At 43.9% G+C, this 14,206-nt stretch overlaps 1 protein-coding gene across 15 annotated transcripts in view; it reads right to left on the reverse strand.

Annotated features, from left to right (window-relative positions):
- KMT2C (lysine methyltransferase 2C) overlaps positions 1 to 14,206 on the reverse strand; it is a 1,799,940-nt gene that overhangs the window by 422,274 nt on the left and 1,363,460 nt on the right. For all 15 annotated transcript variants that reach the window (XM_078663231.1, XM_078663229.1, XM_078663237.1 and 12 more), the window contains 3 exons: positions 13,793 to 13,904; positions 3,009 to 3,087; positions 2,828 to 2,891 (listed from right to left, as the gene is read on the reverse strand). In XM_078663231.1, coding sequence (XP_078519357.1) covers positions 2,828 to 2,891; positions 3,009 to 3,087; positions 13,793 to 13,904 — 255 coding nt within the window. The remainder of the gene's footprint in view (positions 1 to 2,827; positions 2,892 to 3,008; positions 3,088 to 13,792; positions 13,905 to 14,206) is intronic.

A 14,206-nucleotide genomic window follows, 5' to 3' on the forward strand; every position in this document is an offset into this window, starting at 1 on the left:
AGGCCCGGTTTAGCGTCTTCATCTTGAATACCCAAACGTATAGAAGCCGCTGCCTCCTGATATGTATGTAGCCTACAAAGGAAATGTGGCTTAGACGATAGTTGCTAAGTTAGGCCGGGTCATTGAAACTTTGCACTGATGTAAACACCTTTAAAAATGCACCTTTTTGTTGCTTCTGTAATTTGGAACGGAGCAGAAACATTTCACCTGGCCACATTGCAAAAAAAGATTTCCACACCAACGGAAAACAAGGAGCACGGGCACACGGACGGGGGGAGGGGGTGGGAACGGGCACACGGACAGCGGGAGGGGGGCGGGAACGGGCACACGGACAGCGGGAGGGGGGGGGCAAAACTGGATAAAAAAAAATATTTAAAAATGCCGCTTACCTGCAAGGAAAGAAATCGTGCAGCCCACCGCATCCTGGCAACTTCAATCTCGCAGCCCACTCCTGCAAAGGACACTTTGAAACTGACCAAAACAGGACGAGAAAAAAAAAAAGTTCCGCCCACCGCCGCATGACGTGAGCAGAAAGCCTAAAATTCTCGGGAACGCCCCCGAATCTGCTCCGCAATTGACGGATAGATCTCTGTTCCAATGGCTAGCCTCCATTTATGGAGCTAGCCAATGGAACAGAGGGTGGATTCCCAAGCCACATACTGTAGACATAAGATTTCGCCTGTGCTGAAAAGGTGCGCGGTGCGCAGCTTTCGACAGGCGAAACCTAAAAACATCTCTTCCGAGGAAGCAAGCCGAAGGTTAATTTGAAAGGCATTCCAGAGCTTCGCAGTAGGGAAAGCCAGAGGTTTTCCCACCTCTTCTTGCTTTACGCACCTGAGGAGTATAGGGCAGTCTTTGACTGCTAGATTTCATAGATCTGTATTGAGAGTAGGCCTTAATTCTGCAGCTAGTAAAGATGTTGAAAATGGGACGTTATGGGTTGAAAAGCAAGAATTTCCAAAATCAGTCTAGCAGCAGCATTTTACACAATCTGCAGACCACGCAGTAAGTAAGCAGGTAAGCCCAGCTAAAGACTGTTAGCATAGTTCAGTTTTGATGTCACTTATGAGTGAACAATGATCTTATGCGTCTCCTTGGGCACAGATCTAACCATCTCTTTGGGGAAATAATAGTGGCAAAAAAGCTGCCGATACAATTTCCACTTGAGGAGCAAAGGAAAGATCAGTGCCAAAAAGGATTCCAAGTTTCCTGGAAGTTGATGCAGGGGAAGGAGGAACCCTGAGCTCCTAAGGCCACTAATTGCATGAGTCATGCTGGCACACAATACCAAAAAGGAGGACATCTGTTTTTATCAGAGTTAACCCCAAGGTAATTGTTATTCATCCAATCTCCAACAGACTTTAAGCCCATTTAAGATTAGAGAGTACTCAGAAGTTTCCTCATTCACTGGAGGGTAACTCTACGCAAAGCTGGACCAAGCCTTTGTCGAAACACCTTCTGGGTATGCGGAAGAACAGAAGAGGACACCTTCAGCTTTCTGCAACCTGAGAGAAACTCCTACAGACTGAACCAGCTCAGGCTAAACCCAGAACAGAAAAAAGTGGAGTTATCTGGCTGACCTCCTGTGCAACTACAGGAACATAAATAGCTTCAATAGACCATTTCCCTACAATTACCAGCTGACCAGACAACTGAAACTTGGATTGGAATACTTTTTTGGTTGCCTCAGTCTTGTACACTGAGTCTCTAGTTGCCTCATCTTGAGATCCTGGAGGGCTTACAAGTGTACTTGAGGTTGCTTGGGCACAAGAACAAATGTTGGAAACTTGTGCTCCAGAGTCAAGTGGACTTACCACAAAAAAGACCCAAAGGCAATTCCACGACATCAGAGGAGACATTGTCATAGCACACGATCTTGAAGAAAGTTTTCAGGTTAAGATAATGCAACAAAACGTTTGAGCTTTTTTCCAGATCCACATCAAAGGGGCGAAAACAAAGGAGCTGATGTACTCGCACAGGTGGCATCCATATTCAGCGCTATCTTGTGGAGTCTTCTGTAGTTATAAGTACCCATCAAAAATAAGTATTTTGGTAAACTCATATTATTTTCCTACAGATGAGAGGAAAGTATCATATGAAACAAGCGTGCAGTTCTGAAGGGAAAAAAGAAGCCTAGCAGGCCCAAGTAAGTCTCTAGGATCTTCTCACAGGTCACAGAATATCCCCCTTAGGTTGCACAAGCCCTAACCCACCAAGTAGGCATGCTTCATCATTGGGCCATGCTCCTCGTTGGGCGCACACTGGAATGGGGCTCTTTGCTGGAGATGTTTTAATGTTTCATTTGTGTGACAGAGTGCACTTGCTTGTGCTTCAGCACAGAAGACTGAGACTGTGCCAGATTTATAAATTCACATGTGATGTCTCCTGCGGAGGTGTAAAATTATCTAAGGGCAAAGACCAGTGGTTTTAAACCGCTGATTTATTTCTCACTGCTGGTGGTGAATACACTGATTATTTGGAGGTGGCCTAAGCACGTTGAAGGTGAGAATAATTTGCTACTAGCCATGCCAGGGAGGGGGTACATAAGGAAGTCTGTTGAGGGATACTTTTTTGAGGACGCTCTAATTTTATGTGGTGCACAATCAGTACACCCCCTCAGAGCCTTTTATACATGTGTCTGCGTAAACTGGGATACAGAAGGATTCAAACAAGTATATGCAGTCATTCCAGGTTTACAGAAATGCCCAGGAGTACATAAACTATTGTAATGCACCAGAGTACCCCTGGTGCACTTCTATGGCCTGAGATCTTCATTTTCTCATAGACTAACAATTAAAATAGCAAAACAGTTTATTAGGTCACTTACTGACAAAGCCAGGTCCAAAGTTTGGAGGATTAGGTCGAATCATTTGAGGCGTTATACCTCCTTCCTAACAAAACAAAACATAAAAAAAATGTATCCATGTCCACTTTCATGTTGAAGACTGCATTAAAGTCAAAATACAGTACATTTTTCTAAAAACATTTACAACTTCAGACTGGATTACCTGTCCAATCCCACGCTGCAATAGATTTGGTCCTTCAATACTTTGTGCTCCAGACATCTGTTGGTTTATGAACGGAAATCTGTTTAAATCAATAAAGTCAATTATTAAAGTTACATTCTTAATCAGAAACAAGAATTGTTACATCTTAACAACCCTCATTAATAGCACATATATAAACAAAAATAATTGATTTCCAATTGGGGAACATTGCAAGTGCTCACATCGTTTTTCTTTTGTACTTCCAGAATATCAAGTACACCAAACGAGATCAATTTACAGCACATACTTTGAGTGCGCACTGAGCTCTTATTTGTGAAGGTATTTATTACCCATAATCCAAAGGTCTCGATAACCCTAAGAAGACAAACTCATAAATATTGCATACTTGCGTTAAAGATAGGACTATATATAGATCTCGAAATGAGGTGCATATAAAGGTGATGGGTGGAACGCTTGGATTAATCTAAACCAATGGGCTGCATTCTAGTCCATAATCCTTTTGCGCACTATGCCAACCTAGACAGGATCCGGCCATATGCAAATCAGTCTTGATCTTACTCAAATAGGAACCGTCCAACAAGTGCCAGGTCAGGACCCCTTTGAATAGGTACACATGCAATCCAAAACCGATTTTGGCTTAATTAGCACTCTTCAGTCAGGTGCAGCTTGTGTACAATAGCACAGTGAGCACAAGACCTACATCTGAGAATACCTATCACATATAGGGCGTCACATTGAAGTATGCATATATCTAGAATCTCGCCAAAAACTTTAAATTTTTGTCCCAAAAAATCCTCTCACCTAAAATCTGTTCTTCAGAATATGAATGCGACTGTTATATACGAGACTGGAGTTAGAATATGTCCAATTTTGAACATTGACATCCAAAACTATTCTTACTGCAAGTTAGCTGGAATAAAGCCAATTTAAAAAAAAATATATTTTAATGTCCGAGAAAGAAAGAACATTAGATATCCTAGCAACCTCATGAAGAGAGGCTGGGAAGAGTCCTCATGGCCCTCTTGCACTGGAAAGGATGGCATCGCTTTTGATTATGTGTGCATGTGCACTTAAAAAAAGAAGTGTACCTCAGTGCCACCTGGGGGCTTCATGTACAATACTTGGGTTGATTTATATACCTTTTTAGGTCTCACCTAGGCACCGCTTGCGCTGTCTCTGCGAGACATGCTGTATTCAGGATATGGGCATAAAGCTCCGCCCACTTTGCACCTATCTTTTTAATTGGCTCCTGTCCTATGTAAATGGTGGCTTTTCATTGGTCAATAGGATTATTAGTCCCTCCTTAGTATTGCCCTGTCTCTTCTTGTAACCTCCCATGAGGACACCACGTGACATGTGTTGTTACTCCCTAGGTTTTAATTTCAGCCTCAAGGCACTCTTTTCTTAAAAGGCTTCAGGCAGGACATACACTTGGTCCTAAGCTAGGCTGGCAGTGGTTACTTCACACATTAGAACATCTCACATTTATATGAGAGCGGTCTATAAATTTCCCTTCATCAGCTCCACACAGAGTACAACCTAATCCAAAATGAATGTAATCATTCTTTTGTCACATTTCAACGCTACTAATTGTGTATGTGGACATAGCTATTTGAATGTACTCGTAGTACTGTCTTGCATGCAAAGCATTATGGGTAGGGTGGATTTACCATCACTTCTGCAGGGTGCAGTACCATATGTGACCAAAAGAGTTCCCCTTTTAGCCACATTTGGTACTGCACCCTGCAACATGGCTAGGTAAAAAACACTGCCATGTATAATGCCAATAATTCCAACTTAGCAGACATGCAGTGCTGGTGCCTTACTCACTAGGGACCTCAAGGAGCAACTTGCGGTACTGCACCTAGACATGCAGTGCTGGTGCCTTGCTCACTAACTACCTCTAGGAGCAGCTTGCGGTGCTGCACCTAGACATGCAGTGCTGGTTCCTTGCTCACTAGGGACCTCTGGGAGCAGCTTGCAGTAGTGCACCGAGACATGCAGTGCTGGTGCCTTTCTCACAAGGGACCTCTAGGAGCAGCTTGCGGTGCTGCACCTAGACATGCAGTGCTGGTTCCTTGCTCACTAGGGACCTCTGGGAGCAGCTTGCAGTAGTGCACCGAGACATGCAGTGCTGGTGCCTTGGTCACTAGGGACCTTTAGGAGCAGCTTGTGGTACTGCACTGAGACATACAATGCTGGTTCCTGGCTCACTGCGCAAGCATTTGCAATTGACTAGGTCTCGCATTACTTAAAGTATGAGCAATTGGCGTTGCATTATTTGCAACACCAATACCTCAAACTATCAGTAATGCGAGACCTATTGCATTGCAAGTGCTTGTTTTGTTTAGGCTTCTTTGCATGACTAAATCATGTCTTCAGATTACAGGAATTCAAAGTCAATAGTACAGTATCTTTGTGCCAGTAAGAAACGTTTCTGTGACATAAATTACAACAAAACGGTTTCTATATCAGTTCTAAGTACATGTGAATGCTAGGTAGCACACAGTTTTCTTTTAAGATGATGTGCTTTTTTTACTTTTCTTTTTGCATGTTTATCGAGATTACATTTGAATCTGCACATTTTGCCTTTCTTCCTCTTATTTTTGTGGCATATGGTGTCAATAAAAACACAGAAACACACAATAGCGCCAATGCCAAATTTATGAGCTTCGCAAATGCTTCTATGTTAGGGTTAGTTTCTGTTGCACACAAATAGGATTTCCCCTCACAAATAACATGCTGTTCCTGTTTAAGGTATTAGTGATGTGCCCCAGAAAGGTTCCAGCAAGTGATGTTTACAGTATTAGAGTTGAACATTCTTAGACACCTTGAATGAATTCAAATACGACAACGGAGTGATTTCCAACTAACCAAATCCAGATTTGTACTGAAGAGAGTTTTAAGAATTAATTTAGCTCCATATTTTTCCACTGCAAAGTGTTATTGGTACTGGGTTACTTACTGTGCATACTTAATGTAAAACATGCATTTTAGTGTATAATTTGGCAAGTTGTCCAATTTCATGGATTTATACTGTACTGAAAACCCAATACCTGTTTAAAGTGGTAGAGTCTTGCTGATCCCACAGAAAGGTGGGAAGAAAGTAATATGGAAAATGATATGAGATTCAGCATTGCCAGGACACACCAAACCATTATATTTACCATGTTCTATACACAGCGTCTCTTTCCCTCATAATGTGTTTCACCAATGTGGAAGGGAAATGCTGGGTGACAAAGGCCTTGGGAAGGAGAAGCAGCTCCGAGAGATTTGAAAAAGACACTGCATGGTACTAGACTGGCCCAATTTTCTCTTTTTTACTTTGTCCCTCTTTCATGATGGGGCATGTGTACATGTTCTCTGTAGTGTTTAGACACAGACGAGTACCACCGGGAAGACTGATGTATATTGCATTGAAAAATAGCATACATGACTACATTCAGGTTAATCTACGCCAAATAGTGGAGTTGAAGAGATGTTCACAGCAGGTAGATTTAAAAGACTTGGCTATATTCCATTTACTTATAGACAAACCCATTCCAAGAGTCTAAACATCTCTAACTGTCACAAGGGGACAGAAAAGCAGACAAAACAGGACCCATGTGGATGCATGGATCATCTATACTTGCTTGAATTTATTGAGTATCAGATTAAAAAACAAGGCCGATTTGGTGATGATAAAAATATTGTGACCACTGCATAAGCTGCAATGCCTGTCTACATTAACACCAAGAGACAATTACTCTCTGGTCAGCAGCATCATATAAGTATTTTTTTCCACCAAAGAAAAATCTGCAGAAAAACAAATGTCACTCATTGCCAATTTTATAGTGCATCCAGTCATCAAGATAAGGCTGTGTTTTTTTCTGGGCCTTATCTGAGTATTTAGTAGGGATGTTAGATTTTAGGAAGGGGACTGGGTGAGGTTGAAGAGGGTATTAACCGTTGTCAGGAATGCATCCCTAGTTCTTCAGTGGAAAGAGGCAAACTGAGTTGTTACAAATCTGCTCTGCAATTCACTAACACATCCAGCTGATGTGATAGCGATCAGAAAGATGATCTTAAAAGTGAGGAGCCTTAAGGGGCAACTGTGCAACAGTTCAAACGGGGAACGCATAAGAAATTTATTTGAGAACAAGGTTAATATCCCAATAGGGTATAATAAAGGGAGGAGGAGGAAACTTGCTAGTGAGCCACTTTAACAATCTGGCGAACACAGAAAAGCTGATCAGGCCGTCAGGCCAGCAAGAGGATGAGTCACAGAATATCAGATAAATAGGCCTGAAGGGGGTCTGCAGCGTTTTCAGGACACCATGTGACAAATTTGCCCCATCTGCCTGACTAGACTGTTTTGATGGAGTGCCATTGTGAGCACAGTATAATATCCACCATTTGTAAGGGGGGGGCAGGGGGGAATAATTCACAGTGCCCTGCTCAATCTGGGGACGTATAGGTGTGGACTCTGGAGGTTGGCGTTGCAGAACCTGCCCCTTGGACTGTGAGAGGAAGTTTACCCTTTGACAGCGGAGGAACGGAGGGCACAGGTAAAGGTGAATGATGTCTGCATCTCACACCCTTCATGTGCAGTCTGAGGCAATCAGGATTACATGGGCCCGGTCAAGATGAATCTTTCTCAAAACATGAAGAATCAAGGGTAAGGGAGGAAACGTGTAATGAAGCGGAAAGTTCCATCTGAAGCCAAACACGTCCCCTAGTTCTCCCCGCATCAGATACTGGAGAGCACAGAATTTCGGGTAGTGAGTGCTCTCTGGAGTGGGAAACAGGTCTACCAGGGCAGTCTTACATATTTGGAAAATGACTTGACTACCTTTGGATAAAGTTGCCACTTATGGTCAGCAAGATAATGCCAGCTCAAACTATCACACATTGAGCACTCTGGCGAGACGGTTTGCAACGAAGCCAATTTGATGGACTTGAGCCCAGGACCAGAGTCACAGAGTTTCTCGGCAGAGGATATGCAACCCTAGTGCCCCTTCCTTTTTGATGTATCAAACTTTGGTCATAGTGTCAGTCAAGATCAGAACAGACTGACCGTGAATAGAAGTGAGGAAGGCCTTGAGAACCATAAGTATTATCAACAATTCCAACACATTGATGTAAAATATTTGTTCTTCTGGAGAACGAAGATCTCTGATCCCCAGTTACTCCAGATGGGACCCCAACCCTAGGTTGGAGGCCTCCATAATCACTGTTGACACTAGAGGGAGAGAGTGAAAAGAAGGTACACCACTACTATAGATCCTCTGGAGAGTCAGTGGAGATTTTGATACAGTTTTTGTAATCTCCGTGGTGTAGGAACCATCGTTTGCGGAGGCACCACTGGAGTGACGTCATGTGCCAGCGTGCATGTGTGGCCAATAGAGCAGGAGGCTAGAAGACCCAGCAGGAGTAAAACAGTCAGGACTGGAATGATCACCCTACTCTTAAACACTGGACTCACACCCTGAATATCATGAATCTACTAGGGAGGAACAAAGGCTCAACTCGATTTGGTATCAAGTACTGCCCCTGTGGACAGGATGTGCTGGGAGGGCAGCAGGTGAGATTTGGACTTGTTGATCGAAAAGCTTCGGTCAAACAACATCGCCTTTGTCAGCAAGTGGTAAGATACCAATTCTGCAAGTGATGAGATACCAACTCTGGAGATATGGCTTCGATGAGCCAGTTTTTCAGGTATGGGGGTTACTAAGACTGCAACCTGTCTGAGATGGGCCACAACCATCACCTTCATGAAGGCTCAGCGCAAGGAATTGAGGCCACATGGAAACTGGTAGGGCTCGGACCAGACTGTGAAGCAAAGAAACTTCCTGTGTGACTTCAGGATGGGGATATGGAAAAGGACATTCTGACGTTCCAAAGACACCATCCAGTCTTCTTCCAGCACAAGTAGAACCTGAGCAAGAGAAGGCATCCTGAACTTTTATTTTCTGAGGAACCAGTTCAGAATCCAGAGGTCTAGGATCAGGCATAGAAGACCCATTCTTTTTGGGTACCAGAAAGTACTAGGATTAGAACCCCTGACTCCATTCCGGCTCTGGAACCAAATCCACTGCACCCTTTAGGAGTAAGGATTGGACCACTTTCTTGGAGAACCCGAAGATGATCTGACAAGAGTGCACCTGGACGTGTGGGGAAAGGAGGAAACATGATTTTAAAGGGTAGGAGATACCCCTTTCCAGAATTTGCAGGACCCAAAGGTCTGAAGAAATGTCTCTCCAAGTTGTGGAAAGGAGGAGTCCCATCCACCAAAGGGCTGTGAGTGTGCAGGTAAGGAGGAACTAGGGCTCCTTCCCGGGAGGAAGCTAAGGAAGAGGAGGAGAAAGAGGAAAGGAGGGGGAAGGGGGTGCGTGTGTTCCTGCTTTGCCATGTCCTCTATATTGTAACAGAGGGGGGGTCGCCTCTTGTTACTGCTTTAGCTAATTTGCAAATTGCAGATGGCCACGAAATGAAAAACCTCTGCTTTAGCCAAAGAACTTTCAAAACTGATGGAAAGCTCTGGTTTGGTTTTGGAGACCAAGAGATCTAAGCCATGGTCTTGCTGTGCTTAAATCTCTACATTGGATAGTCAATGTTTGCACAGAAGAGACGAGATCCTTTGCATGCAAGATCCACAGTGTGGCCTGCACTTCTGGCGAAAGTCCCAAACTAGGCAACCAGGCATAGCAAAGTTAGGAGATGGTTGCCCCCATAGTTCTAGCTACTGGATCGGCAGTATCCAGGTCCCACTATCATATGCTTAACAGCAGCCTGTCCCTCACCCATCAGCTCTGTAAAGTGGGCTTGCAGGTCCTCCTGAGTGGGAATGTCAGCTTGACTTCAATCCAACAGGGCGAGCACAGATCTAGCAAGAAGATACAAGGCATTAATAGACTTGAGAGCCATGCTCCCCACCTTACACATCTTCTTGGCAAACTGCTCAATTTTCTTCGATTTACTGTCCGATGGTGTAGAGGAAGCTGGAGTCAACTTTAATTAACAAAAAGCCAGCTCCACTAGGCTCCCCAGAGAGGGGTGGGCTCAAAGGAAGGTGGGATTTCTAGGAACTGATTAAGATCGAGCAAATGGACTTAAAACAGCAGTAGAATAGTCGGCTTGTCCCATACAGCCAGTATAGGTTCTGTAAAATCTTCACTGAATGGAAGCAATGGTTCTGCCATGTGGGAGGTGGAATGCAGAACCTCGGTCGGAATGGTTGATGTGTCTCATGTGAATAGCAGCTGCAGGTCCAACATGTCCGCTGCTTTTCTGATGACCATATGATAGGAGGTTACCTTCGGTGGGGGAAATCTCGTCGGATATAGTAGTGCACACTGAGGTGAGGTATCCAGCCTACTGGTATCTTTGAAGCCTGCAAAATTCAATACTAATGTTCCATCCCCTTCATCATCCGCACTGGGGTTATCTTGAGTGTCTGTGTCCCCAAAAAAGTATCTGCCTTTCTCCATTAGCACCTGTGCCTTCTATCTGTAGCGGTGTAGTATCAGTGGCAGGTTGTCGGATGTGGTGTCAGTGGAGGTGAAGATAGTGGATGGGGTGATGCTGGCAGCCATACCAGTGGCATCAGGTGTGGTGCTGGAGAGATGTTGAAGTCTGACTCCAAAGAAGGAGACTATGGAGCTAGTATTGATGGCGTTATTACTCACTATGTCAATTCCACTAGTGACTTTAAATTCGGGCCATTATTCAACGATGATCCCAGAGGGAATGGTAGGAATGACGTAAGGGGCGCCGAGTGATAGGGTATCAGCATACCGCCCAGTGAATAGGCCATCAGACCAAGGGGGCCAGCCGGCCCTCCAGTGGGTATCATGTCTTTGTTCAACATGCTGAACATTGCATTCAGGAACATAGTTGGATCTGTCCCAGATGCAGGAATCCCTAGGTACGACTGTTAAACCTGGACCCTTGAAGATGGTGCTACAGTCACTGGGACTGTCACCAGGTCAGATGGAGCCACAGGCGCCTGGTCCTCCAGGTTTTCCTCCTTTAGTTCTTGATCAGACACCGGGTGAAGCAAAGTCGTAGGTCATGGCGACTTGCTTCTCGATGTGTGATGACTAGATTTGTTATTTCTCTTCCTCCAAGAAGTTTTCGAGTAAGGTGGAGACACACTTGAGACTTTGACCTAGGTCGAGACTTATGGCTCCCTTGTTGCTGAAACTTTGCTTTCGCCATAAACCTCTTGGCCTCTCTTTCGTTGAGCACTTCAGGGTGCATCTGCTATTACAACACTAGGTCAGATCCTAGGCACCAACAACAGAAGTTGTGAGGGCCAGTTATCGACATCTGGCCATCAAAGTCTCAACATGGTTTAAAACCAGAAAGCTTGCATCTATTTTATTTTTTAAAAATAAAAATTTCAACAAGATTCACATGCCTGAGGAGAATAAGGAGTGCTTGGAATGTATTGATAAATGCAAAACAACAGTTGATGGACAGAATGCAGAACAATGTCATACATTCACCCCAGTACAGAGATCTGGGCCTAAACCCATCGTTTTTTTGCACTCCACACCACCCCAGTTCGGACATGGCCATATGCAAATCAGCCATGACCCTGTGCCTCATGGGAACAGTCCAGCCCGAACTGCCAAGCCATGTCTTTCCTGGACCGGAATCAAGCATCCTAGGACCGGTTTCTGGCTATCAGCCGTCTTCAGCCAGGATAGCTTGACTCTAGTGGTGTGGAGAGCATGGGACTCACGTCTAAGCATACCCAAACCACTAGGGGTGACAAATGCAAAACAGTTGATGGACAGAATGCAGAACAATGTCATACATTTACCCCAGTACAGAGATCTGGGCCTTAATCCATCGTTTTTTCGCTCTCCACACCACCCCAGTTCAGACATGGCCATATGCAAATCAGCCTTGACCCTGTGCCTCATGGGAACAGTCCAGCCTGATCTGCCAAGCCATGTCTTTCCTGGACCGGAATCAAGCATCCTGTGACTGGCTATCAGCCGTCTTCAGCCAGGATAGCTTGACTCCATTGGTGTGGAGAGCATGGGACTCACGTCTGAGCATGAAGCTTGTTTCCGGCCCAGGGAAGGCATGGCTTGGCAGTTCGAGCTGAACTGTTCCCATGAGGCACAGGGTCAGACTGATTTGCATATGGCCATGTCTGAACTGGGGTGGCAGATAGCGCAAAATAACGGTGATGGGTTAAACCCAGATCTGCTGACTGGGTGTGAGTGTTTGATTGGTTCAGATGCTCCGTCCATCACCACCCCATTTTGTACCGCTTTGTTCGCCATAAGTTGGCAGGGTATGCTCAGACGTGAGTCCCTTGCTCACTTTGCCACTGGATTCAAGCAAGCCTGGCTGAAGACGGCTGAATGCCGGAAACCGGTCCTAGGAAGCTTGTTTACGGTCCAGGGAAGGCATGGCTTGGCAGTTCGGGCTGAACTGTTCCCATGAAGCACAGGGTCTGACTGCTTTGCATATGGCTATGTCTGAACTGGGGTGGCAGAGTGGGCTAAAGAAGGGTGATGGATTAAACCCAGATCTGCTAACTGGGTGTGAGTGTTTGATTGGTTCAGACGCTCCGTCCATCACCACCCCCCTTTGTACCGCTTTGGAATGTATTGATGGCACGGAAAAAACGTAACAGACGTGATCACGCCAACAGGGGTGCTTTATGCCTCCAGTGATGTCATAAGACACTCACCCTTACCAGTGTGGAAGAGCTATTTAAGAGTTATCAGATTCAGACTGGTGCTTGAGATGTTCCAAAGGTGAGAAATCTACAGGGAGAAGTATCCACCAGAGAAGTTTGGTATCAAAAGAGTAAATTTCAACTTTCTTGATAGAGAACCTAACTGTCTATGACTCTATGGGGACTGCTGATCAATTGCTCTTCTTCCATTATTCAGTGAATTTCCATTAGTTAACATGAGAAAATGGAGTTTGGAAGTAGGCCTCACTGCTCATCTTATGGAAAACTGAGACCGTATACATTTCCTCATTTTCTGAAAAACTTAAACCTTCAGAAACTGGCATAGTGACTCAGTGAAACTTGTGTTCACTGTCCCTAAGGAGAAATTTACCTTTAAAATAAAGTTAAAAAAAAAAAATAAGAAAAAAATTGAAAGATATAGGCCTTAAGCATAGGGATTTCAACAGCTCAGTTTTTCTGAGCTTTAAGATTGCTTTTTATTTGCTACCACTCATACGAATTTTGATGTATAATTAATAATTTAGATGCATCTATCTGGGATTTTGATTTCAAATTGTTTGATAATTAATGCATCCATCACATATTTATCAGTATCTGATGTATGTAGTTCATAGCAAGAATTTGGGATATGCTCTCTACTACAACAGTTGTTCTGTCTTGATAACAATCAAATGAGTTTCGATAGAGAGGGCAGAAGCAATGATTTGCTACTTTCCCCACAATCCTTTCTATTTTAAGTTTCAATTTGTTGCAGCAGGATTGTATATTGTGTATTCGCCCTAAAGCTCTACAAACTACACAGACAGCAGTTCCTAGAGTTTTCCAAGGTGGTTTAATTTGACAAAGCCTACTATTTCCACAGTTGTATATGAACTACATATGGGTTTACCCTCATAACACTCTTTCAAACTAAAACTAGAGATCATAACTGGAAATTGATATTAAAAATAGCAATATTTCCAGTAAGGAATAGATACTGTCTATAAATAAAAAGTACAACTTATAGATTTTCAAAACCACAGAGTTTGGAAATTCCAGAATAGCAAGTCTATGAAAGACCGAACGTCTAAATTGTACTTGCCTGTTCATAACAATTGGAGGAATACCCATGTTGTTCTGCGCCATTACTTTATTAATGCCTTTCAGGGCAACCATTTTTGCTTTCATTATCGGATCAGTAATGGCATCAAAATCTGCAATGTAACACGAAAACAAAGTAAATTAAAACACAATCCTTCAATATTTTACTTTATCACAAAATAAAGGAGTAAGGTGTTCTTCAGCTACCAGACAATGCCACAAGTGAACTGTGAACACTGTTCCTCCAAGCAAGTTTGTTGCAGGCTCAACTGTCAAATATAGCTGCAGTCTATCATCCTGAGCAGGCTACTGTTTCAGGCCCTGTCTGAGGCTTAATTATGAAGCTTAATGTGCATTTCTGTTATTTGTATGAGCCTGCAGTGCGATTGAAAAATAAGCACCCTTTCCACATAGC

The sequence above is a fragment of the Lissotriton helveticus genome, chromosome 10 (genome assembly GCF_964261635.1).
Source record: "Lissotriton helveticus chromosome 10, aLisHel1.1, whole genome shotgun sequence".
NCBI classification, from domain to species: Eukaryota; Metazoa; Chordata; class Amphibia; order Caudata; family Salamandridae; genus Lissotriton; species Lissotriton helveticus.